Source organism: Phocoena sinus, chromosome 10 (assembly GCF_008692025.1).
Source record: "Phocoena sinus isolate mPhoSin1 chromosome 10, mPhoSin1.pri, whole genome shotgun sequence".
Lineage (NCBI taxonomy): Eukaryota > Metazoa > Chordata > Mammalia > Artiodactyla > Phocoenidae > Phocoena > Phocoena sinus.
In genome coordinates this window covers 100015582-100042191 of record NC_045772.1, presented here as the reverse complement: position 1 = coordinate 100042191, position 26610 = coordinate 100015582, and the positions used below count along the sequence as shown (strand labels likewise).

Below are 26610 nucleotides of genomic sequence, written 5' to 3'. Positions count from 1 at the left end.
AATCTTCCTCGACCTCCGCGGTGCCTCTGCTGTGTCTCCCGTGTCACCCAAGCATCTGCCTGTCCTCCCACCGGGCCACGCGCTCCCCGACGCCCGGAGTCGGTCTCTGCATCCCTGTCGTATGTATGAACTCCGTAAACGTTCCTGGGGTGGATGAATGAGTGAGTGACAGACCAAACTCAAGAATGAACGGGGCTGTGAGCACACGGTCAGCTGGGGAAGGAGCCCTGCGGCCGGCGCCTTTGGAAGCTCTGCCTGGGGGCCCCGATCAGCTGGACCTGACCCCTGGACGCGGCTGCCGAGGGAAGGGCTCCGTGGATTCCAGACCACAGGCAGAGAGGCGGCCTGGAGTGCACGCGCTTCCCACTTCCTTCAACCAACCACGCAGGCCAGTGAGTGCTGAGAACCCGGCGACCTGGCCCTGAGAGGCAGCTCCTGAGGTGCTGTCTGGACCCGCCTCGGAGGGGCCGCTGACTGCGGGTGATTGCGGAGGTGCTCTTGCTGGGGTGGGCGGCCTCTCCTTTCTGTGGGATTCTGTGGCAAGTCCCTCCCAAGGGCTGGGGAAGCGTAAGCACAGCTGTTCCCCGCATCTGTATAAACAGGTACAACCTTGCAGGAAGTTGCTCGTTAACACCTCCGTGTGTGGCGTCGGTCTGTGTAGCAGGGAGCTGAAGCGGCGCACACAAGTGTGATCAAAATGAATTTCGTCATCTCCACTATTTTTTTTTTAACGATAGCAAGACAGTGTCTGGCAGACAAAGGAACTGGTTGGGAGCTGAAAATAGGTAGTGATAGCAGCAGGGATTTTTAATAGTCTGGAAGAGACAGCGAAGACCTGGAAGGTGAGGTACAGGCCCAGGCCGGGAAGAGGTGTGTGCGGTGCCCATGTGGGTCTCTGCTCCAGGCGGAGCCGGGGCCAGCTTTCAGGATTAGGATGGAAAACGAAGCTGCCCACCGCCATGAGCTGGAGGAACCCGGGTGTTACTTCTGCCGTTCTTGTCTCATCCGATTCTATTAAAAATGTCCCCATCCGCTGGGGAGTTATTTTTGTGAGTCGGAACTCATAACGTGCCAGACGAAGGTCAAGGCTTTCAGGAAAAGTGCAACGTGGCCAAGAAACTAGAGCAGGAGGACCTGCCAGAGTCCCTGGTGACAACACGGGGACAAAGAAAATCTTGTTTGAAGTCCTCAGAAGGGACGGCGGCTGGTGCACCTTGAAACCACTCCCACAAATCGGGAGTCCGTGTGGATGCGGAGGCTACTACCCTTTTGCTGGGCCCGGCAGCCCCCTGTTCGCCCGTGGTTCTCAAACCTGAGGGCGCACCAGAATCACCCAGCTGGCTGATCAACTGCACGGAGCTGGGCACCACCCCGGGGTTTCTGAATCCAGGCGTCTGGGCTGGAGTCCGAGGATCGACGTTGCTAACGAGCTCCTGGGTGCTGCTTCTGTTCGGGGGACCACGCTTTGAGACCCACGCTCTGTGCCAGTGACAGGGGTAGGACGGGAAGAAGTCAGGCCTCTGGTGTCAGGCACCCTTGGGTTTGAATCCTGTCTCCACCATATAGGTCTTCAGTTCAAGTCACTTAGCCTCTCTGGGCCTCATTTTCCCCATCTCTAGAATGGAGCTAACACCTAAAACGTCCAGTGGGCGGGTGGGGCGGGGCGGGGTGGGTTTTAGAAGAGACAATGTATGTAAACTCCCAGTTTATTAAAGAGCTTAAGAAATGTGGTTCTCCAGACTTGTGGTTGCCAAGGCGGGGGAGGTGGGGGAGGGAGAGGGATGGTTTGGGAGTTTGGGGTTGGTAGATGCAAATTATTACATTTAGAATGGATAAACAAGGTCCTAATGCACCTTGCACAGGGAACTATACTCAATATCCTGCAACAAACCATAATGGAAAAGAATATTAAAAAGAAGAATGTCTACATGTGTATAACCGAGTCACTGTGCTGTACCACAGAGATTGGCACAATGCCGTAAATCAGCCATACTTCAATTAAAAATATATATTAAGAAAAAAAGAAACGAGTGTTCTCATTAGGGACCGAATCGGAGCTGACGTGCCCCATGAGTAAGCAGATCTGTAGTTCCCTCTAGCACAGGTAGGAAGACTCTTTCCTTCATCGCCAATGAACTCGCCTGAAATTTCATCATTAGAGCCATCAACTGTTTAATACATACATCCATCAGAGAGAGGAAACTGAGTTAGCTCAGATCAATGCAGATTTGTGGATCAGTTTCTCAGCTCTGTTTTCTTCCCAGATGAGAGGGTTGGGGCCCAGCAAATAAAGGTGAGTCAGGGATGGGATAGCATCTGATTCAGTTCAATTACCCTGCCCCTGGCCTGGGCACTAGCCATTTCTTCTCTCTGGGCCTCAGTCCCTGGCCGGGTAGAATGAGAGAGCTGGACTGCTGACCGTCTAAAGCATTTCTCAGCACCACGATTCACAGCTGGGCTCTGACAAGCGCCGTAAAGGCATTCAGACCACGCATCTGTTGGGATGACGCACAAGGTAGGATGGTGTGGAGTTTAGGGCTCAGGTTATGGACCTCTCTGCCAGGCTTCAGGTCTCAGCCGCTGGTCAGCCCTGGGACTGTGGCAAGCGCCCCACCCTCTCTGTTCCTCGGTTTCCTTCATTTGGTGCAGACTCCCAGCACTGGCCTCACAGCACTGCTGGCAAGATGGTATGAGGCTTTGCATGTAAGGTTCTTAGAACCGTTCCTGCTGGCACACGATACGCGCTGGATATGTGTGAGCTGCCTGCTCGCTCACAGATGGCCCCCCTGAGAAACCCGCGGGGAGTGACTCCCAGGAAGTCCCACTGCAAAGAGCGGCCAGTTTCAGCCACACCTGAGCATCACACAGGATCCAGAGACACCTCTCCAGAGCTGGGCCCTGGGTACTCAGGAGGGGAATGGGTGGTGGGTATGTTCATTTTTGTGTAAAAGCCCAATTTCTATGCATCTGTGACAAAGCCAAAGAGAGTCTCAACTCTGGACTTTTTCACCCCACTCTGGGGTTCCAAGATCTCCACGTACAGGAGCAAATGATTCTTTTAAATGCCAATGACTCTTTCCTGTTAAGTAGAATCTCTCATCTCTGTGTGTGTGTCTGTGTGTGTGTGTGCGGTGGTGGGGATAGGGGAAAGGGCACTGGAGAGGTGAGGGGTCAAGGTCATAAAACCCAAAGACAGCACAGTTAGAAGAGACCCCCTCCTTCCATTCCTCTGAGTGGGAGGCAGTGGAAATAGCCCCCAAAGCCTTCTATCCCTGCCTGCCCCAGCCTCTCTCCACCCTCCGCCAGACCCGTCAGAGTGGGCCTGGGCCCCAGCCCGCTCTCCCCTGCCCCGTGGATCTCCTCAGGAGCAAGGCAACCGTTCCGAGGCTACACACAGACGACACGCAGGACCTGCTCAAACCATTCCTTCCTAGTGAGGAGAGGCCAGAGCCTTCCAGCCTACGGAGTTTGACAGACAATCTGTCTTCATTTCTGAATGTCCCCTAAGAAGAGCAAATCTGTTGCACTCTGGCCAAAACATTTCCATGGAAATGAAATGATGAAATCCGACTAAAACGTCAGACTCTAATATCTAACAAAGAACGGAGCGGACACAGTGAGAGAAGGAACGCCCGGGAAACTTTCTTCTGGCTACTCAACCCCAAAGCTGCCCTTCCTGCGTTTCCTTGGAAACGACAGATGCCCTCTGCGGGTGTGAAGATCACCCGGGCCGAGAAAGAGACTGCTCACAGCCAGCACACAACGTTTCCCCATCCGCTGGCCTTCAAACCTGCTGAAGCGCACATTTCAGAAAGGAAATAGAGCAGAGGCAAATTTCCCAGCCACGTGAAAACTGAGAGCGAGACACTTGCAGCCCCAGAGAATCCTGATCTCCCTGCCCTTTGTCTCCCACTGCCCTTCCCCCTCAGCACCAGGGGAGGACTTCCTCCAAGCTCGAGGTGGTCCCCTCCCTTCCCCAGCACGGAACTCTGTCTCAGACCAGCCCTGAGGAGTGGGAGGTTTCCCTGTGTTGGGAAGGGGAGGCGGGAGGGGTCTAATGCCCACTAAGCCTCAGGCACTGAGTTAAGCACTTCATATGCGCTTAAAAAAGTTAATTCATATGACCGGTTCTATTATCCCCATTTGACAAATGAGGAAATTGAGGCTGGTTTCTCCTAAAAAAACAAACGCCTACGACCAAAACACAACACCTTCCCAGGTCAACACTGGAATGGACATGGCCCTTTGAGCTCAGAATGCCTCATATTATCATTTGATAAAGCCTGGTTGGATACATTCTTTCTTGGAATGGGGCATCCATGGAACCAGGACACAAAGGGATGGAGAGGTCAGCTTCCCAGAGCACCGAGGGCCTGACCCCGGAGGCAAATGTCATCACCGCATCTCTGATGCTCAGAGGTGAATCAGTGGCTGGGACAGATTCTGCTTGGCCCAGCTTCTCCTCTCTTCCTGTCCCCCCAGGCCCAGGAGTGGGGGGAGGGCCCCATTCCTTCCCCTCCCAGAGACTTTCAGCTTCTCCCCTTCCCATCTGGCTGCATCTTGGAGAGAGCGGTGGATTGGGCTGTCTCAGTCTCCAAGGGGATGGGTGATTTATGTCTTTTATTCAGCAAACAGCTTTGTACAGAATGGATACGGCAGGCTGAATGTCACCGGCGGGGGCATGTGCAGAATCCCAGTGAAGCCTTCCCGGCCTGGACACATGGCACTGGGTGACTGTCACTGTGTGCTTTCTCTGGTGGGAGTTAGGAAGAGGCAGTGGATCCTGAAAGGTTCCGAGAGAGCTGGCTTGAGTGGCAGGGAGATACCAAAAACCCCAGCGTCTTGCTGCCCTGCCAGTGCCTGTCTCTTCCTGCTTCTTCATCCTCTCCAGGCACCTCACAGCAGACAGAACAGGCCGTCGGCGTGCTGCAGACCTGGGGGAGGAGGGCTCCTTTCCATGGAGCTGCCACGCGCAGGCCGTCTGCTGGGGCCTCAGAGCCCGGGGCCTGCATGGCTGCAGAACACGGCACGAGGGACTGAGGCGTTCACTGTGGCAGAATTGGGGCTCAGTGCCCACTGGAGGCTCGAGGGCCCCTCACCTCTCTTTCCACGTTCCTCCTCGCATCTCTCCCCTTTGAGACCTGGGTCTATAACTTCCCTGAGGCCACGAGCCAGGCCTGTTCCTCTCCCCGCGCACCCCGCCCCGACACGTACGCACGTGGGATGCCCAGTGCAGCCCTATTCCCAGCATACAGTAGGCACTCAGTATTTGCTGAATGAGTGCTGAATGGCCATCTCGTTCCCCCGTGAACGCTGGCACCCCAGCCCCGTCCTGGAGCCTGAGGGCTGCTCTGGCAGGATGACAAAGCTTGTTCAGGGCAAATGATTTTGCATGACGCCAGGGTGCTACAAACGCACTAAGGATTAGGAAAGACGATACGTTCACGCTGGAGGGACCTCTGAGATCACACAGCTCAACCCTCTCTCTCTGCAGACGAGGAAGCCTGGAGAAGTGACTTGCAAACGCTCCAGAGCGTGTCAGGAGCAGAGCAGGGGCCAGAGCCGGACTCTCGGGTCCAGCCACCTCTCCTGCCCCCACACTGCCTTCTCATCCAAGCCTGAGCCCGCTCAGCCGCGAGCCCTAGACCCCGGCCCACCTCGCCTCTCGGCACAGGCGGCAGCGGCTGGTCTGCATCTCCCGCCCACACGATCGCCCAGGGAGGATGTGGAAATTAGTCTCCATTGTGCTGCTCGGCACACCCCGGGCTGCAGATCGACAGGGGCCTGGCAGGTCAGGATTCCGGGGCCAGGCCACATGGGGTCTGGAAAGGCAGAAGAGAACAGACGAGGCAGTCAGGGCCTGGGAGTGAAGCAGTCACCCCTGCCCCAGAGCAGACGGACAAAGCCGGGTCACCCAGGGGGTGTGGGGCAGCGGAAAGGAATGAAGCCATAGGGCGCAGCAGCTCTACTCCTTCGCCAGTGGAAAGGGGACAAAGGCCAGTGAAAAGTTCATGCCGGACAGATGAACCAGATAGAGGAAAACAGGAAAGGAAGGAGACGGAACACTTGATCTTTCTCCTCTTCTGCCATTTCCTCAAGGCATCCCCTCAGGGCACCCACACAGCAGGGGTGGTGGGATGGGGAAGGGGAGCCAGAGGGAGAGGAGGAAGGTAAAGAAATGCTGTCCATTTAGGGGTTTAGGTGCTCAGAACACCAGCTCTGGGAGGAACAGCTGATTGCCCAAAGCCCCCAAGAGTCAGAGGCAGGAGCTGGCTTCTGTCACCTAAGGGCCATCAGGGATTTCACGGTCCCTTGAATGGGTCCAAGCCCCCTCTCTTCTGACTGCACTCAGGTAACAGCTATCCCATCATGAATTTAGGAATGTGACAGGGATTCCCGAGCACAGCAGATCTCCCCTCCTAACCCAACCCCTCCCACATCCATGCACGGAAATGCAGGCCCAGAGAGCAGTGACTGTCCGGAGACACAGCAGCGGGGCTGCTCCATAAAGAGAAGCCAGGTGTCTGAGTCCCACCCAGGGGACACTGACAGGGACTCCGTGCTTCTAAGCCCTGAAGCAGGAGCCCCCAGCCCTCTGTATCAGGCCCTTGCTGCTTCAAGAGCAAGTACAATAGGACGAGGTTCTCCCGGGACTCCTGGGGAAACACTTCGGCAGACTGTACCCAAGGAGAAGGGGGTGGGGAGAGAAGTGGGGAGGGCTCCTTACAGAATGGTGACCTCCGAGAAGGAAGTGAGCTTAGGGGTGCCCAGCAGAAGAGAGGAGGGGCGTCAGGAGAGGCGTGGGGAGAGACGGGTCCGGAGCAGACTTCATGGAGCCTCGCCCCCTCTCTGCCAGAGAAGAGGGGGCTCCAAGGCCCTGCCCCTCCACCCCAGGGAATGTTCCCCCTGCCCTGGGGCTCGCCTACCTATCCATGGCACCACACCCACGAAGCAGAGCGCTATAGCAAAAGCAGCCCCCTCACCGCCAAATCCCCCACCTCCTGGACTTCAACCTTGGTGGTCAGTCTACCTTCATGGAATCATAGTACTTTCTGGCTCTAAAACCCCTCAGCCTAACCCCTTCTTTTTCTGCCTCATGTTCCCCCCACGATATCAAGCGGACACTCAGGGTCTGGGGGCTGGACGGGTGCCTGGGAGGGTGCTGCAGGGCCGGTCCCCCAGGCGGAGATGGCCCCAGAGCTGACGGCCTTCTATTTTCAGGCTCACTCTCATGCCTTTTGGTCTCCCTTGACCATTTCTGTGCCAGCCCCAGCCACGCGCGTCCCCAGCGCCAGCCGCGTCCCCATCCACAGTGCCGACAATGCCTACGCGGAGGAGCACCTTGGCTCAGTAAGCGGCAGAATGACAGGCGGGGAGGCAGGTGATTGGCTAAGGACCATGGGGATTCTGGCTCCTGGACCAATCAGGAAGCCACCAGGACTGGAGCCAGAACTTCTGGGAATCCACCCAGACTTTAGAGGTCCTGTCCTCTAAAGGCCTTCCCCAGCTGAGGTCCCAGGCCGTCTAGGAGATCCGGGAGGGTGGGCCAGGAGGGCGGGGAGGAGCCCGAGGCGGGGCACTCACTCGAGCACGTCGCGGTTGAACTGCTTCTTGCTGTTGCCCAGGAACTCTCCGATCATCTGGCGGCTCAGGCCCTTACGCTGGAGCAGGAAATGGGCCACTCCGATGGGGGTGTCGGGGATGAAGCCTCGAGAGATCAGGAACTGGATGCCCTTGTCCGGGTTTCTGGGGGTGGGGTGGGGAGGGGAGGAGGGGTAGAGAGTGAGGCAAGTCTCCCCATGACGCCTTTCCTCCCTTTCTTCCTGCCTAGGGAACCCACAGAAGTGCCTGGAGGTCCTTGGGCAGAATTCCCAGGAAATGTCAGCATTCCTTCCACTGCAGAGGGGCTCCCCTTAAAAAGCCCCTCTCGTCACGTCCTCCTGAACCTCCCTGCACAGGAGTGAAGATGGTGCGGGACTGGGGAGGTCTGGCCAAGTAGATTCCAGAGCAGGTGGAGAGGTGTCCCTTCCGTCTTCCTGCCTCAGTCCCACTGGATCTGACCCTGAGGTCCCCAAGCCCTTCCTCCCACCTGTATCCTGCTGTCTACACTCAGGACCCACGCTCGAACCGGGAGGACAGAGGAGACTGGGAAATGGAGGTGGGATCTCCTACCACACCCCTCTTCCCTGTGTGTGGCAGACACAAGAAAGACCCTGCTCTTCAGGGTTGACTTTCCCAGGCTTGAGTCTGTGTGTGTGTGTGTGGGTGTGAGTGCTGTGTCTTAAGGCACATGTGCTCCCAGCTTGGTCTGCAAATCCATGCTGCTCCCTGAGCTGAAGCTTACCGGTCCAGGAGAAGATAAGTACAGAAATAGAGGCTAAGCCTTTAGACCCTTTTAGAACACGTTGACATTTTCAGGACAACCAAGCATGTGACTGTTTTTCTAGCAACTCATTTTAATTGTATTTTACAGAAGTGTCAGCCCACAACATATTGGGTAAAAACCCAAACTGGTCCTTCACTATAGATAATTTGAGAACCACTGTCTTGTGGGATCCAGGTACGTGTGTGTGTGCAGAAGCGAGGGTAGGGCTGTGCTCACCAGGGTGGCAGCCTGAGGTACACGGAGCAGCGATGGGAGTCACACAGGTCTGACTTCACCCAGCTCTGCCGCTTACTAGCTGTTTCACAGGGCTCAGCTCACCTGGGTGAGCCTGTTTCCTGGTCTGTAAAATGGCGTAATGATGCTCTCTCTAGACCTTGTTAGGAAATCTGCAAATGTTTTGTGTCAGGTGAGCTATGAACGGTAGCTATTCCCCCTAGAATAGAAGCTGCTCGAGACCGGGGGATGTGTCTTCCTCATCTTTGTGGTTTCCGTGCCAAGCACTCCAAACATAACTTCTGAATGAGTAAATGAACACACAGGTGAATGGTTTCTGCTCAGTCCTCATTGATTAGGCAGGAGGGATGCCGTGTTTCCCGGCTCAGGGCTATGAAGGAAGGGGTGAGTGGAGGGTGGAGACGAGTGCCTCATGTACTTGAAATCGCCACAGGACGGGCAGGTGTGTTTCCTCTGCTTGCCACCAGCTGTATACTTCTTGGTTGCAAGGAAGTTCTGGCTGGGGGCTCTGAGCTATGGTGGTTGTTCATTTCTCCGCTCCCATGCCCCTGTTCTCTTCTGCTTCACCTCTGCTTGCTTGACACTCCCCTCCTATCCGCCCCCCGCACCCCCATTCCTTGCGCCAGGTCTCTGCTCCCCCCACCCTTTCCTCTTTTGGTCACTGCCTCTTCTCTCCATGTCATCAACCCCATGAAATTGATATTCCCTGTTTTCTTAACTTCATGTCCTACCCGAATGCTTTCTGCCCAAGCCTTATACTACTTGTACTATTGTTTACTTAATAGTGCATTTTCTCTGAAATTTTCTCACTTTTCAAAGCCTAGCTTCATCTAGCAGTACTAGTGGTTAAAGCATAGGTTTGAGGTGTTTTAACCCTAATCTTTAACATAAATTCTTATCAATTAAAAATAAAATGAGGGGCTTCCCTGGTGACGCAGTGGTTGAGAGTCCGCCTGCCGATGCAGGGGACGCGGGTTCGTGCCCCGGTCCGGGAAGATCCCACGTGCCGCGGAGCGGCTGGGCCCGTGAGCCATGGCCACTGGGCCTGCGCGTCCGGAGCCTGTGCTCCGCAACGGGAGAGGCCACAACAGTAAGAGGCCCGCTTACCGCAAAAAAAACAAATAAATAAAAATAAAATGAGTATTCCCACACTATCTCAAGGATCAGGCGCGGCCCAGAGGCCACCTGGGAGGACCCGGGGACGATTCGCTCCATTCCCGGGCCCGCCGCTCACCCGTAAGTGCAGCCTCTGCCCCGCACCTCCCGGAACTCACATGTTGAAGAGGTTGAGGCCGATGCGGTAGAGCCGCTTGCGCAGGGTGTCGGTGGAGAGCGTGGGGGACTTGCAGCTGGCCGGGTTCTCGCAGTGGTAGCGCGGCAGGCTCAGGATCATGGCCTGCAGGGCCTCCCTGGAGGCCGAGGCCGACGCTGCCGATCTGGCGGACGCGCTGCTGCTGCTCAGCTGCTCCGAGCTGTCGCCGGCCTCGGCCTCCGCCCCTTTCCCCGCCTCCTCAGCCTCCTCCTCTCCGTCTTCCTCCTCCTCCGCCGCCGGCACCGCGGCCCCCGGCGGGCTGGCGCGCAGGGCCCCGTCGGCGCCCGCCTCTGCGCTCGCGTCCTCGGCGGGCACGTCCTCCTGGCCGGCGCTGGGAGCCTCCGGGGCCTCCTGCCCGCCGGCCTCGTCCTGCTCGGCCTTGCCCGCCGCGGACTCTGCGGGGGCTGAGGCCGTCGGCGCGCCCAGGCAGTTGGCCACGGACAGAGCCGTGGAGGAGGAGACGGAGATGTTCCGGCTGGCGATCTGCACGGTGACGTCCCGGAAGGCCATCATGAGGGTGCTGCCGTGGCCCTGGGGCGGGCCGGCGGGCTCGGTGGCCTCGGCCCAGTCCGCCGAGTGGGCGCCCTTGGGCTCCCGTGCCTCGGTCTCCAGGCCCGGCGGCCCCGTGCCCGCGCGCAGGGCCCTGTGGACCTGGTAAGCGCCGCTCTCCTGCAGGGAGCACACGGTCTTGAGGCTCCAGGTGCTGAGGGCGTCGTCGATGGACTTGGCCAGGGACTGCACCTGCTCGGTGAAGGAGTCCTCCAGTTCGGTGAGTGTGCCCGCGATGGTGGGCGGCAGGGAGGGCGAGCGCGCCAGCGGCAGCCCCGAGAGGCCGCAGCCCTCCAGGAGCGCCCTCTCGGCCGCCAGGCTCTCGGCCGTGGGCGCGCGTGCCTTGCGCAGGGAGATGCGCCGCGGCAGGCGGCTCTCCAGGAGCGAGTTGCGGATCTTCTCGAAGTTCTTGCTGAGCTGGTACTGGCGGAAGGCGGTTTGGATGGTGCAAGCGGCGCGCCGGGACACCAGGTGGCCCCCGTACTTGTGTTCTAGCATTTCAATCTGCAGCGAAGACAAAGAGGCGCGAGCGCGGTCAGGGAAGGGGAGCGACAGTCCTGAGAAAGGCGGCGGCGGCGGCGGCTGGCGCAGGGGGCGAGCTACTAAACTTCGGCGGGGGCGCGGGAAGGCACAGCTTCGGGGCACTGAGGGGCTCGTGTCTGAAAACCCTAGCACGCCATGGCCTGAGATGCCAAGGCTCCCAGAGGTGTGGGATGTAGGACTGGATTCCGGGATTGGTGATGCCAGGGGCAGGGGACGGACGAGGTGCGAATGGTAGGGGGCGGTTATTTCCAAATGTTCGTATCAGAGGTGCGTACTGTGGAGTTCATGGCTGAAATGCATGACATCCTGAATTTGTATTAAAATACTCCATCAAAAGAAGTGGGAGGGCTAGATGAAACAATATTGATAAAACTTGTTAGGGCTGGGTGGTGGTTAAATGGGAGTTTATTACACTATTCTTTCTACTTTTGTGTTTTGTTTTTTTTTTTTTGCTGTACGCGGGCCTCTCACTGCCGTGGCCTCTCCCGCCGCGGAGCACAGGCTCCGGACGCGCAGGCCCAGCGGCCATGGCCCACGGGCCCAGCCGCTCCGTGGCATGTGGGATCCTCCCGGACCGGGGCACGAACCCATGTCCCCTGCATCGGCAGGCGGACCCTCAACCACTGCGCCACCAGGGAAGCCCTTGTGTGTATTTTTAAATAATAGAAAATTGAAAATTAAATAGGAAGGCTAAAAAACATCACTACTACTCCTGTACGCCCGCTTTCTTTCTCAGCATTCATGTCATGCATGGGGGTAGTTTCCTGTTCCTGGGAGCCTCATAAGGGTTGGGATTGGGGTTGGATCATCTCTGTGTTCCCAGCATCCAGCCCAAGGGCTGGCACAGGATAGAGCTCAAAAAATGTGAATTTCATAAAAAGACAGATGGATGATGGATGGATGTTTCAATAAGGGGAGTCCCTCCAGGCTACCCTGCTCCACAATTCCAGTCACCTCTGTCTCCAACAATGGGAGCTGTTACAACCAGGGCAGGGCTTGGTGGGGCTGGTTGGCAGGCCCCGGGGTGGGGACGGCACTGCCTCATCTGGGCAGATGTGAACCCAGGAAAACTTCTGGCACTGGCCAGTCTGCCTTCAAGGCCCTTCCTCCCCTCCTCTCAGCTCTATCCCCCATCTGTGGTCTTTTCTCCTCCTTGGGCTGCTAAGCTCTCACTTTTTCTCTCTTATCAAAAACCTCTCAGGAAAGGACTAGAAAGACATTCCCCCGAGGTGTGAATGACCAGTAACAGTTAGCAGTGCTCCTTCCTAGAGATTTTTGCACTTAAATAACAGACAAAGCCTGTGTGAAGGGGATGGACAAAATGGTAGCACAGTGGTGGGTTCCATCAGTCCTTAGGGAAGCCTGGGAAGTGAGAAAGTATTCCTGGGCCCTGAAACTATGTATTCCCAGCCGTACAGGCCACTTAAGCAGAGTAGCCTTCCTGAACTAAGAATCGGGACAGGTGGCTGAAATTAACAACTCAAGGCAAGAACAACGCCACTCCTCCATCCTCCCCCAGGATCATGGGGGAGGGGTACAGACACAAAGGCCAAATTTCATCCCCCAATACAAGGAACACTTCACCGCGCTTCCCGCTCCCCCAGGGACTGCAGCTGGAGTGACTACTTTCCAACTACCCTGGCAGCCCGCTCTGTCCCTTCCCTGTGGGTGCCCCACAGCTGGACCAGCAGAGACACCCTCCTAGCCCAGGAGACCTCATAGATACAATCCCAACGCCCAGGGACAAGCCCAGGTAAATGGGACCTCCTCAGTGTGTGTCCTGGGCTCTTCCTGTCTCACCATCCAGTGCCCTTTCCCATCCCCAAGCCTAGTGGCGTTATGCTACCTCTCTCCCCACATCCAATGCTTCTCTCTGAAGAGACTTGGAGAACGTATTCATATTAAGGTTTAGAAGGCCACTGAGTCTTCCTATAGGACTCCTCCCAGAAGCACTTGCAGTTCACAAGGTACAAGGCCTTAAGCAGGAGGCAGGAAGCTCTCCTGGGACTCACGGCCCTGGTGTTGCAGGGACATCCAAGGTGCTCTTCTAAAGCATGCCAAGTGTGTTAGTTATCTCCTGCTGCAGAACAAATTACCACAAATGTAGCCGCTTAAAACAACACCGTTTGTTTCCTCGCAGCTCTGGAGGCCAGCGGTCTGGGCACAGCTCAGCGGGGTTCTCTGCTCGGGATCTCACCAGGCTGAAATCAAGGTGTCAGCTAGGGCTGCAGTTTCATCTACGGGTCGGGGTCCTCTTTCAAGCTCACTCCTGTTGGCAGATTTCAGCTCCTGGAGATTTAAGACTGAGGCCTCAATTTGCAGAAGCTGCCTGCTGTTCTCTGCCACCTGGTCCCCTTCACAACGTGGTCGTTTGCTCCTTCAAGGCCAACAAGAGAGCCTCTGTGTGAGGCCTCACTGCCTTTAAAGGGTCCACCTGATTCATTCAGGCCACCCGGCACGACCTCCCTTTTGACTAACTCAGTGTCAACTGATTGGTAACTTAATCATAGTAGTGACACCCATCATATTCACTAGTCCCGCCCACACTCCGGGGGAGGGGGTTATATAGAATGCTGCCTGCCATACCAACTGGACAGTTGCCTGTGGGCTTTTATCTAGGTATGACCTCATGTACCCAGGAGCCCCAGAGACACACAGGTGTCTGCCTCTGATGCGTTCTCCTCCTGCTTCTGCAGAAATCACACCAGAAGGAAGAGAGCATTGTAGCTCCTGAGGCCCAGAATCGGCCTTGGCTTAGGCAGGAAAGTCCTCCAAGGGGAAGAGTAGAGAGGGAGGGGAACTGACCGCTCACCTGCCTCCTTTTTGCCAGTTCCACCTCCCATTTACCCCTCCCCAAGCACCATGAGCAGCTGACCCCAGACAGGAATTCACATCTCCTTCCTCCCTGGCCTGCTCACAGGTCTAGGGAAACCCCTGGCCCAAGAGCTTCTCTTCCGATTATGAGATGCTACTGGCAATAGAGGGAAGGTATGAAATCCCATTGCCTGAAGTGTTTCCAAAATGGTGAGAGGTCCACCCCCTGGCATGGTGTCTTCCCACCTAGAGGCACAGGCTGGCTGAGATAACTGAGGAGACTTCTTCTACCAGAAGAAGAAAACCAGATTTTAAATTCTTGAATCTGTTCCATCAAGTCCTCCACTGGACTGTGAGCCGTCTGAAGGTAGACTTTGCCTGCCATGCTCACCGCTCTATCCCCAACGCTTACAGTACATAGTAGATCTTCAATGAATATTTATTGAATAACTTAAAACCTTCCTAATCTGACCGTAACTTTTCTCTCCCAGGCTGATGATTTCACCCTCTCTGGCCTCCTTTGTAAGTTTACTTCATCCCCTAGTCTCTCCTACTTGCATTTCCAGCCTCTACCCTGGTTTTGACTCCTTTCCACCAGCCTACAGACCCTCCTTAATGTCCCAGGCTGAAACATGACCCTGCTTGACTCCCCCGCTCTGGGGCACTAGGCCAATCTCTGTATTTTTCCACCAAACCTGTAGGAGGACTAGTCTGCCTGCTCTGCCTCAGGCCATGAGCACATGCCGGACCACTGGCCCGCCCCGTATGCCCTGACTGCTTGCAGCTGCCTCCTGCTACCACCAGACTAATGAAATGACTCTCAGAAAGGTACTGATGACCTTCAATCACTAAATCCCATCCTCAGCCTTCCTCCCCATCCTTTCTGAAACTTTGTCCTCTGCTCTCATGACCCAGTCTATCTTGGTTTTCCTGTCTCCATACAGCTCCTTGATCCTATATTCTGACCACAAGGTCCCTAACCGTGCTAGTTACGAGTCAGATGTGTGCTCTCTTCCATTCTCCAGACACATTTTAATGATTTTCCTGTGCATTTCTGGACGTCTTCCTTGACTTCTATGTTGGAAGTCTTTAGAGCAGCCCCCTGGTAGCTGATAACTAACAGCTGAGGAAATGAGAACTAGCTCGTGGCAACTCTAAAGGTGTCCCGCGGGCTAATATCTTCTCACCTCTCGTCTGAGAACCTCGTCTTCCATTGTAACTTCACTCTGATCCGTGGGTGAGCAGGCCCATAGGGGAAATACCCAGTCCCAGATCTGCCTCTTCCCTGATGGTTGACCTTGGGCAAGTTTCTTAACGTCCCTGAACCTCAGTTTTCTCATCTGTTAAATGAAGCTAATCCTGCCGACTCTGTAGCTCGTTGTGAGAATTAAATTATTTCCCGTAGCACCTGGCACACAGTAGGTGCTCAATAAGTGGTAGCAGTTTGATGTGGACAGTGATGATTCTGTGACTCTCAACTCGCCATCCCTAGACTCCATCCTAGACCTACATTTCCAAGAGCCCATCGTCTCCCACGGCTCACCCAAACCAGCTCTGGATGACGTCCTTATTCACCTAACAGCACCCCGGCTACAAGGTCGTGCAGTTTGGGGGCCTCACTTTTGTCCCCGGGCCTGCCTTTGCCTTATCCTCTGCATTTGCCAGGCTGAAAGTCCTATAGGGCCCCCCATGCCTTTTGCAATCATCCTGAACTTTCCACCAGACTGTCACCACATGGGGCTCTCCTGGATCCCCCGTTTGGACCACCCTGACAACCCCCCATCCGCCTTGTACTATATTCCCCTGAGCAGTACCCTAAGAGAGCGGGTGTAAACACAGGACTTCCGGCGCTTGAGACCATTGCCCTAAACAAGTGTAAACACCATCTCCTGGGGGTCTGGCGCTGAGCAGCCTGGCCCCGCCTACCCCCCCAGCCCCTCCTACTACACGGAGTCCACACTCACGCGCCAGCCCCGCCTCCTGCTCCCCCATCCCCCAACTACGCTTTCCTGCTTGGATCTCTCGCTCAGCCTCCCCGCAGCCGGCTTCGTCCTCCCCAGCCTCACCTCCCACTCTCATGCCCTCTCTTCCAGGCAAAACGTTTCGCCTTTCTTCAAATGTGCCTCCTCCACGAAGCCTCCCAGTTCCCGCAACCAGAACGGGGTCTCCCTGCCCTGAACCACGCCCCACCCCCGAGAAGGTTGTTTCGTGCTTCTCTTTGACACTCAGTTTCCCCTGCTAATCTTGGTGGTATTCATCTAACTTAGGCTTCCCTCCCCTCTCCCCTCCCCAAGACTCCATTAAGCATAAGTTATTGGAGGCCCCGGATGTGGCCTTCTCATCGTCTGGCTGCCTCAGCCCAGAGCCTGGCCCGAAGCCACAGCTCAGGACGGTCTCTGAATTCAGCTGAGGGATCGTCACCGTTTGTCCCCATCGTCTAACACAGCCGGCTGCCACTCATCCTGGCCTCGTGCCTGCTGCCCCCAGTGTCCCCACCGCTTCCTTCGCATCCTCAGCACCCCAGACGGTGCGTCACAGGCGGCACAGCGCAAGCCGCCTCTGCATCCCCCGTGCCCAGCGCTGAGCCAGACCCGTGTTTGGGGCTTAATCGATGTTTGCGGTCGTGAACTAAAGTGAACTCTCTCCTCTGCACCAGGGGAAATGCAGTCCAGGCTGTCTTCTGGGTCTGGGCTTGGAGCCAAAGGCTGTACCACCGGCCCCGCCCCCCATGTGCATTCCCCTCCCCCCATTGTCACAGGCCGTGGGGAATCGGTGGTTCCCCGGGTCAGCTCCATCCGCCCCAGCCAGGCCCCTCTCACCTCCCTGACCCTGTTCTTAGCAGGGCCAGGCCAGAGAGCTGAGGGACCAGCTCTTGGGAGGGAGGGGTCCCTGGGCCCACCGGCCAAGGAGCAGCTCCGCCCACTTCTCTCGAATACCCGTGAGTCCTGGGTAATTGTGGCCTCCCTCCTCCCAGGAGAGCCATCCCTCGGCTCCTGCTGGGGAGGCAGTGGGCGGGGCTGGCGGCTGTCTCGCTAACGAGCCTTCAGTGTTCATCAGAACAGTCTCCCTCTTCCAAGCTGCTGCATGGCTGAGCCCGACAGGGCCTCTGAGGGACGTTGGGGCACCAGGCCCGGGTGAGGGGGCGGGGACGGGTCCCACGTGCGCCAGGATTTCTCAGTTGAGAAGATTAAAGCAGTACGTGGTGTGAGTCCGGGGAGGGGAGAGGGGCGGCCCGCAGGACGGGTGGCCTGCACTGAGCAGGGTTGTTCTTTGTGTGCCCACCTCCCTGACCACCGTCCAAAACACAGAAAGTGTTCAGCATGGCAAGGGGCACAGAGGCCTGCTGGGGAGCAGGGCTGCCCTGGGACCCTCTCCCGATGCAGCCAGGTAGGGGCGCTGGGGAAGAGCCACGGCTCAGCTGCTCCCTGAGCCAGATACTCCCTCGGGTGGGGCTGCTCCAGGAAGCCTGCTCTGAACCCTGGTCGGGCTACTTGCCCTGTGCCACGATCCCGCAGTGCCCTGCACATCGCTTCCGCAGAACCTACCCCTTCACCGCGGTGGCAGCAGATGGGGAGGGCTCTGGGTTAAAATCGTGGACTGTGGGGTCTGTTTTGGTTGCACCGGGGTGCATACCTAGGAATGTGTCCTTAGGCAAGTCACTTAACATCACTAAGCCTCAGTCTTCTCATTCCTAAGATGGGGGCAGTGACAGTCTCTAGCCCGCAGGGACATTGTGCAGATCGGGGGAGATGACGCAACAGAAAGTGCTGCAGTGCTGTTAGTGTCGCCTGTACCGTTCTGTGTCAGCGCCCGCCACTGGCACCGGAGCTCCCTGAGACCCAGGACTGCGTCTTCCACATCGCGGTGCCCCCAGGCCTCGCATGGGGCCCAGCACAGCAGCCGTGCACTGCCGTTCCCCGAACTGAGACCACGGAGCAGGGCAACACCCTGGCACATCTTGCCTTCACCGCCACCCTCGGCAGGCTGGTCCACTGGGGCCCTCACACCCACGGTAGTGCTCTCACCTTCAGAGCGGGACACAGCCTCAGATACAAGTGAGCAAACTGAGGCCCAGAGCGGGACAGTGACCTGGAAACATGGCCACCACTTCTCCCCTTGAGAGATGCCCCATGGTGAGGCCGGACCCTGAGGTTTGGGGTCCAGGAGATCTGCTCTCCAGACAGAGAGCTGCTGCCACCCAGGACCCTGACTCAGGAGCAGGGCCTGGATGCTGTGACCACAGCTCCATGGCCGCTGGGCTTGGACAACACAGAGACCTATGCAGTTTGGACATCCCAGATGGGCTCCAGTGGGTGCTCCCCCACAGGCGCAGAGAACAGGACACAAACTCCCTAGAGAACTTGAATTTGGAAATCACATGCGTACCCTCTGTATCTTTGCCATGGCCACTTCCTAAAGGAACCTCCCCGCAAGGGGTCCGCATGCCCCCTCCCTCTAGGGTGGAGCCCCAAGGATCACCTTGAGGTGAAATGGGAGAGTTGAGGGCAGAGCAAGCAAAGGAAGACAGTCTCCTCCCTGTGGGGCCTCGGGGAGGGGGCCAGTCGGCACACGGGACGGAGAACAGGGAAGCCTGGGGGCCTCATTCATTCATTGGCTCGTCCATCCCTGTGCTCCTCCAATACCCAGCAGTTCGAGGCGCCAGGCTGTGCTGGGCGCAGGAACAATGGCGGGCATGGCCGGCAGCGCCCGGGGCTCACCCCCAGGCAGTGCTCACTGCTCCCCCGACAGCGGAGGGAACGGCACCCCAGAGGCGTTCGGAGCACGATCTGCTCGGTCTGCGACAGCCTGGGCATGACAGAGCCCCTGCCCTCACGAGGGGGACGCGGCCACACGGCAGAGCCCGCCGTGGGCACTCAGGAACAGCACACTCCCCGGCTCGGGGGCTCTGAGCCCAGACTGAACTGTGAGTAGGGATCACCCAGGTGAGTGTGACCGGGGATGGGTGGGGAGTGTTCCCAGCAGAGGAAGCGAAGTACATGAGGGCTCAAAGGACAGCCAAGAGGCACAGCTGGAGCCCCGAGTGGGAGCAAGGCAGGATGTGGGGGCGGATCTGGGGGCGGCAGAGCCTGAAGTCCTTGTCCCCTAGAAAACGAGGGGCCGTGGGCGCCTCCATGTGCGGTACCGTGACCGCTGTGATGCAGCTGCGGTGTGGGGACGAGGTCAAAGCAGAGGGTCTATAGGAGGCTTCCCCAGGGGCACACAGGCCTAGGGCCGGGGCGGGGGGGATGGCAGGAGAGGATGGGACTTGGGAAGTGGTTAAGAGTAGCATGGGGGGTGGGGGGCTGGATCAGACGCAGGGCGGAGAGAGGAGCCACGGAAAACACCTGGGAGTTTGGACTGGCCGATGGAGCTGGCCTGGCAGGTTGGTGAACTGGGGAGATAGTGATTTTGTCCCAGATCCCTTCCAGCCCAAGGACCACAGGATGTGGGTGACTCACGAGGGTCACAGCAGCAGAATACTAAATCCTGGATCTCTAAGAAGCCTGAGATAGAGTCAGGACCTGGCCCAGGCTTCATGCCCATCCCCATCCCCTTCAGGTCACTGAACTGTTACTTTCCCCTCTTCATCCTTTGAGCATCTTCTCATGTCGGGCACCAGGGGTGTCATGATGGATGTCTTTGCCCTGCCTTAAAGGAGACGTCAAGTAAACAGGAATGGTGATCAGGGGCACCAGGGGTGTCATGATGGATGTCTTTGCCCTGCCTTAAAGGAGACGTCAAGTAAACAGGAATGGTGATCCTGGGCTGAAGGGCTATGTCAGGGAACGCCTGGGTGCTGTGGGACCACTGAGGAGGGGCATCCAACACAGCCTTGGGAGGGCGGGGAGAGCTGCCAGCCAGGAGGAAGGTGCGGGAGAGCAAGTCCTAAAGCAAGAGAAGGAGTGAATGAGGCCAGTGCAGGAGTAGGAGGGGGGTAGGAATGTTAGCGGTAGAGGCAAAGGGCTGTATGAGGCAACTGAGGCCCAGAGAAGTTAAGCAACTTGCCCAAGGTCACACAGTTCATCTGCAGAAGAGAGAGTTGTGGAGCTCCATCTTTTGTAAACGTGTGCTGTGTTTTTAGCCACTCTGCTCCCCTCAGTCCCTTTCTCCCCTCCCCTTCCCACCCCTAGCCTGTCTTGGCCTGGAGAGCTACAGGGGCCAGGGGAGGCGGGCTATTCCCCAGGGCACGAGGGCTCCACCACACCCGTACCAGCCCTCATCTTTCCTGCCCCACTGCTGCTGGCCTGACGTGCAAACCCATCTACTAGAATTATGCCCACCATGAAAAAGGTCCACAGTGCCCGTCAGAACCCTGCACAACCCTCCCTGCCCCACTAATGAGTTAGAATTAAACTAATTCCCTGCCCAAGCAGAAGCACCAGTTCCCTTTGGTGTTACTAACAGGATACTCCTTAAATTGAACTGAAATCTCTTTGGGGAGCAGGTAGGGACCGTGTTTTTTTTCTTTTTGGTACCCCACTCCCTCATTGCTTTACGCATCGCAGTTATTCAAAAAATATTCACTCGCTAAGCTCTTACTCTGCCCGAGGCACTCTGCTGGACGCCAGGGGATGGGATGAACAGGACACGGTCTCTGTCCTCAAGGGGCGGAGCCGAGTGGAACTGAGAGGACGTTGTCATCTGTGCCAGCTGACCGCCCACATCACAGCATGCGGTTCCAGATGGACTGCCTCCCAGCCCCGGCATGGGCCTTCTCTGCCTCAGAAGCGGGACAGTCTACATTTTTAACGGCTCTAATTGTTAACGGAGCTAAAAACAAACCCCTTCCTCTCCTACAAGTTTCACGCATTAGTATCACTATTTTTACCTGGAATGATAGAAAATAATCTAATCCCGCCAATTCACATCCAGCTCTTCCATGTCTAAAACTGGTTTTCATGTCTACAGTTTCCCTGTATGACCCCAGCCAGTTGTTTTCTTTCTTAGAAGAACCTTAGAACCTCAAGATTCTCTTTTTCCCTCTTAAATGAAACCCCTAGAACCAGACAGCCTGACCAGTAACTAGTGTGGGGCTCCAGGCAGCTGCGCCCTTACACGGAGGGTTTTATCCACCCATCTGTGAAGGCTGCTGGACCATATCATTGGCAACCGCTTCATGGGCTACTGACGCATCTTGAGCTTATAGTCAACTGAATCCCGAAGGCCTCTCACCCACGACCAAGCCCGCTCATCTTATAGTAGTGCTGTGGGATTTTCAAAGCTAAGAACAGAACTTTAGATTTTTCCCTCTTTCATCTGATTTTTTTTCCACTTAAACAATACTTCCTAATGAGTTTTTTTCTTTTATTCAAATCTGGGATTCTGTCATCAAGGTATTAGCTTTTCCCTTTCAGCTTTGCATCAGTCCTTTTTCGAAATGGTTGACCTGGGCAGAACCAAGGACAGTGCCCCACTCAATGACCCTGGCATTGGCACTGATAGAAAGATCAGTGTTTTTTGACAATTCCGTTTGAGAACGGCCCACCCGACTATACTGTCAACTAACCCACTTCCTATCCCGTCCACGTAGATATCACGGGAGATTTTGTCAACTACTTCACTGAAGCCTGGCGCACCGCCTGCAGCCCCGGACCTTGGATGATAGCTCGACATCTATGCTGAAAGGAAGAAAAGACTTTGGCTGGGCCTGAGTCAGTCTTAGTGACTTTTCTATTAGCTTCGCTTCGAAAACTCACAGTCCTTTGGGTTAAAGAATGGTTCTTTAGAACCTACACCTATTAGAGCTAGAAGGGACCTCAGAGATGATTCAAGATCTAATTCCCAATTTTGCTGATAAGGAAACCAAAGCCCAGAATGCTTAACTGGCATTTTCCCAAGTCACAGAGGAACTGGAATAAGAACAAGGATTGGATCCCACACCTGTGCTCCATGCTCTTTCTTAGCAATATTAGGTCATAAATTCTTCCTCTAGATGCGTTCGCACATACACACACACACAGATCTTCCTTCAGGTCTCTTAATTTCCCACCCAAACAAGCCATGCCGTTATCATTTTGGAGGGTTCAGCTGGGACCCAGTGACTGACTACTTTCTCCTCCTGCTTCACAGAATGGAAGCTGGAGGCTCAGAGCTCCTCAGTGAAATTTGTTCTCCGATAAGGGGGTCTTTGGACTCCCCCAGTCTGGGCTAATCTTGGGACTCCTCAGTCTACCTGGAGGAGACCACTGTCTTCAAACCTCATGTAAGCCTGTGTGTGCTGAGCATGGGGCTGGCCCCTTGGGTGGGCAGGTAAGCTGGGCCATCTCTTCTGGGGGTGGGAAGTGTCAGCAGCTGGTCTTCCTGCAGTGGTAAGAGGGGCAGAGCCCTGAACACGCTGCCTGTGGGCCTGGCATTACAAGGGTGACCCTTGCCACGGAAGGTTGGTTGCCTGAGGAACTGGGCTGCAGGGAAGGGCAGTCACTTGGTCCAGTTTGGGAGAACTAGAGGCAAAGAGGTCTGCCTGCAGCAGAGGCGGCCTAGACAGGGGCATCCCTGGTACCCTGGACAGCGCCCGAGACAGGGCCCTCCACCACCCTTCCCACCCCCCTCGGAGGCCCTGGGTACCTGTTTATTCTTTAGGTCAAGGGAGAGTTCGTAATCGGAGGCGGCAGGGGCGCGGGCGCAGAGCGCAGCTGCCGGGACAGGCTGCTGCCTGCTGGGGGAGGCCGCGCAGTGGAGGCCGGCCCGCGGGGAGGCGCCCCCCGCCCCCGGCCGCTTCTCCTCCTCCTGCAGCTCCTGGGCTTGAGCCTTCGGGGCGTGGGCACTGGGTCTGCCGGCCGCCGCCGCCGCCGCCGCCGCCACGGAGTCCTCCGTGCCCGCACCGGCCTGGGCGCAGGAGCCGTCACTGTGAACGAAAGGCAACGGTGCTCGGTTGGGGAGAGGGGCGGGGTGCATGTGAGTGCGGGGGAGGGGGCTGGGGCCCTCTGGCAGCGACGGGCCTCACCAAAGGAGGGGCTGGTGGGGGCCTCCTGCGGTCCCCATTAGGGAAGGGCCCCAGCCCTGGAGGAGAGCCTGAACTTGCGGAGGGTCCCCGGGGGGCAGAGGGAGGGAGTGGCTGGCACTGGCCGCAGCTCAGGAACCTGCTTAGAAGCGGTAGAGCAGGTGCTTAAGGGTAGACTACCTGAGTTCCAGGCTGGGCCCTGCCTCTTATTGGCTCTGGGGCCCTGAGCAGGTTACGTAACCTCACGTTTCCTCTGTTTCCCCATCTATAAAGCGGGAATGATACTAGTGCCTACGTCATAAGGATGCTGGAAGGCTTACGCTAGTTAAATTTCTTAAAGCCGTGCCTGGCCCCTGGTCCCTGCTCTATGTGTGTTAACTACCATAATTACCAATGGCCTGGCCCCTGGTCCCTGCTCTATGTGTGTTAACTACCGTAATTACCAATGGCCTGGCTTTCTGGCCAGTGGCTTAAGTAGCTGGGAGGAAGCCGATCCTCGCTGAGCCAGCTCCCTCTGTAGACTGCCCAGAGGGGCTGGGGGAGGAGTGATGCTTATAATCCTGGCTTGGGTTATGAAGTATCTGTTCTTCCCCAGCCCCTACTCTCTTCCTGTGGAGCCACCAGCAGGCTGGCCATAGCTGCTGCCCACCCGCCTCCTCTAAGACGACACTGGCTGCCCGGGGGGCTGCTACACCCAGGTTGCTCCGCTCCCCGGCCAGCCTCTGAATTCTGCCCGTCCCCAAGGCCCAGTGCTGAGCCATCTCCCGCATGAAGCCTTTCCGGTGTTTCCAGCTTTCAGGCTCCATCTGCTAGAACACCAGAGAGTCACCGCCTCCTTCACAGAGGAGAAGCATCTCGGCTCACGGCGTGGGCTCCAGTGCAGCCCCGCTTCTGTGTGGCTTTGGTCAAGCGGCTTTTTCCCTGACCCCTGGTTTCCTCATCAGTATAGAGGAGGCACTAGTACCTGCCCTGCGGGGTCATGCAAGGGTCATGCAAGGTGTAAGGGAGTCAGCGTATGTGAGGTGTTTAGCACAGCGCCCGGCACAGACTAAATGCTCCGTAAACCTTAACTCTTATTTCCCCCATCTCCCTTCCCCGCCCCCACCAGAGCCCGGCGCTTGTATTCTATGCGAATCCCTTCTCCCCGGTTAGTGCTGAGCAAACAACGAAGGCTCAATAAACACTTGTTGAAGGATGAATTGAAGAGAACCCAAGGCTACTGGCATGGCCTCAGCAGTGGACAGAGTCTCTAAGGTTATCTAGTTCATCCTTCCCATCTCCCTTTTTCGCGTATGAGGAGTGGGGGCCCAGGGAGGTGGGCTGGCTCTGGTTGAGGGCCAGTCAACCTTAGGGCTTATTTCTTCCACGGCTTTGTCCCATGTAAGATGCCCCAGATCGTGCCAGAGAAGGGACCTTTTCAAGCTCTTGTTTCCACCCAAACTTTGGAGCCTCCTGGTGCTAGAACAAGCAAGGGTGGAGTGAAGAATCCTCTCTTCATTCATCTGTCCCCCCAGCACTGCCCTGCACCCCCGCAAACATAGATAAAGAAGAGCTCATTGGCCAGCGCTAGTGACGGGGAGCCTCAAACTCCTTGCCACTCCATGCTTCTTTGCTTGGTCATTTTTTCTGTGGCCATCAATCAAGCTGTATAGTTGGATGAGCTCTAAGTACGTGGCTTTTTCACTAGTATCACCAGGAAGTTCTTTTTAAGATCTAACTTCAGCTCCTCTTGTGATAGGACACGGCCATTCTTCCCGCAGGGCCCATGGAAGTAGCCCTGTCCCACCCCCAGCACAGCTTGCCTCCGGGGGACAGCGTTGGGTCTCACCCATCTCTTCTCTGCACTGTCCTTGGTACTGATGATGCCCAAGGCTTCTTAACCCGAAAAGGTTTTCAAGAGTCTTTAGAGACCAGACACCTTTAAAAATAGCCCTTTGCTCTCTTTATGCTGCTGGAGGATGCTTGGCAAGAGGTCCTTGATGCCCCTCAGTAGCAGTACTCAACCAACGATAGTGGAGGCTGGTAGACAAATACCCCAGCTCCCTTGTCTCTTGGGCAGGACAGCCCTGAGACACGTTTCACACCATCTCCCAGAAGTGCCCCATGGGATTGAACCCCAGTTGCCCAAAGCAGTGACCTGATCATTAATGAACCTACATTGGCTTCCTTCTCTTTTGTGTCTCATCCGCCACTCTCCTGTTGACACTTCTTGGGGTCACCTGGTCCCAAAGACACTACTTACGTTAAAACAAAACACATTTTTAAAATAACCTTTCTCGTGGGCCACCACTCTGGATATGGACGAAGGCTCCAAGGCCTTCTCACCTGAGCTCATCCGCAGGGTCTGGGAGATAGGAGGCCCCCACTGTCATCTCCAGGCTGTGCACGTGCATGCACACTCACACACACACTCACACACTCACACACAGCGTTCTAACTAGCTCTGTGGCTTCGGGTAGCTCGTGTCCTCCTGAGCCAGCACGTTCACCTGCCACCTCACGGGAGCTTACTCATCTCCAGGGACCCTCCAGCTTGGACGTTCTGGGAGCTTGGATTCCAGTGCCAAGGCCAGACCACCAGGGCCCACCAGCCCCAAGGTTCCAGGCTCTCTGCCTGGTGGAACCAACTCTGTCTTTGCCCACCTATGTGCACAGGGACCTGAGAGACTGTGCCCCCCCCAGGTATATAATGAAAAGTTTTGGAAAGGGGACCCCATCCTTGCCTTCCTTCCTTCTAATACTCCACAGACTTGTGTGGTGGGAGGTGGTGATGGAAACCCAAGACTACTGTCATCCATATGGCAAGGTTTAGGCTTGTCAGTGGAGGACAAAGATTATGGAAGGCAGACCTGGGTTAGAATCCGGGTTCTGTGACTTATGATGTGACCTTGGGCAAATTACATAATCTCCTTGTGGCTCTATTTCTTCATCTGCAAAACAGGCATCCTTGTAATGCCTTTACAAAGTCGCTGTGAGGAATAGATACAGCTGGCACAGCCCCAGTACACTGCCTGGCACACAGTAGTTCATAGCAATGGTGGTTGTGTTCTGAGCTGAAACCCCATAGCATGGAGTCCCACAAGAATGCCCAGAAAAATAGCACGGAGCATTCCTGAGTGGAAGAGGTTCTCAATATTTAGCCTTCCTGTCAACCTTCACAAAATTGAAATAATAGGGTTTTTCCTCATTCCTCGTGGCCTTTCCCAGACCCCCGACTAACTCCCAGGGTCTTTAGGGAGAGGAGCGAAGATGGACTAGCTCCCACCACTGTTCTCCACCCACTGGAGAAAGAACACAGTGAAGGGCCTTGGTCTTGGGAGTTACCAAGTCATGGGATCCATGGCCTCTGAGGAACCTGTGTGTATTCACCCCCTGGTGGGACCCACCACGGTGTGGGGCATGCCCTAGGTGGACGTTTGTCCAGTGCTGGCTGTGTGGATTTGTGCTTTGGGCACAGGGACAGAAGCTCAAATCTTCAGCCCAGGCTGTCATAGCTGGAAGGACCATCTCTCAATCCACAGTCTCTTACGGAACTGGAAGTCCATTGTTCCAGCGCCCAGAGCATCACTCCTCCCAAGACACAGGCTGTGTCCCTTAAGTTTCCAGAATTTGCCAGGCTGACCTCACATCATAAAGCCGGCATCCCTAGCGGGTCCAATTTCAGGCAGCCTGGCGCGTGGACAGGAGTCATGTGAATGGGATTCACCCTGTGACAAGCAGAGCTTCTTTTAAGCCCCTTGCTTGAGCTTCTGGAGAGGAATCCTGATGAACTTGGCTGTCCTGGGCTTCATATCCAGCTGCAGAAACAGATTCCTTGAATGGTAGTCCACTA

At 56.3% G+C, this 26610-nt stretch overlaps 2 protein-coding genes and 1 long non-coding RNA gene across 5 annotated transcripts in view; 2 read left to right on the top strand and 1 right to left on the bottom strand.

Moving 5' to 3' along the window:
- The window catches only part of IQSEC3 (IQ motif and Sec7 domain ArfGEF 3), a 35642-nt gene extending 24360 nt beyond the window's left edge, over nucleotides 1–11282 (bottom strand). For 2 of the 3 annotated variants that reach the window (XM_032645703.1, XM_032645704.1), the window contains exons 1-2: nucleotides 9895–11058; nucleotides 7585–7746 (exon numbers count right to left, since the gene is read on the bottom strand). In XM_032645703.1, coding sequence (XP_032501594.1) covers nucleotides 7585–7746; nucleotides 9895–10979 — 1247 coding nt within the window. In that variant the 5' untranslated portion in view covers nucleotides 10980–11058. Of the gene's footprint in view, nucleotides 1–7584; nucleotides 7747–9894 lie in introns of all 3 variants that reach the window. The other variant, XM_032645702.1, reaches the window with a different exon arrangement.
- Nucleotides 11283–11708: 426 nt separating this feature from the next.
- LOC116760604 lies at nucleotides 11709–19059 on the top strand. The gene is made up of 4 exons (XR_004351772.1): nucleotides 11709–14666; nucleotides 15331–15435; nucleotides 15932–16038; nucleotides 16133–19059. It is a non-coding gene; the product is annotated as an uncharacterized LOC116760604 (long non-coding RNA).
- Nucleotides 19060–21216: 2157 nt separating this feature from the next.
- On the top strand, nucleotides 21217–23993 carry LOC116761248. The gene is made up of 4 exons (XM_032646991.1): nucleotides 21217–21271; nucleotides 22233–22702; nucleotides 23375–23477; nucleotides 23572–23993. Exons 1-4 carry the CDS (start codon nucleotides 21217–21219, stop codon nucleotides 23829–23831), a joined length of 888 nt encoding a protein of 295 aa, XP_032502882.1. The 3' UTR covers nucleotides 23832–23993.
- Nucleotides 23994–26610: the final 2617 nt, after the last annotated feature.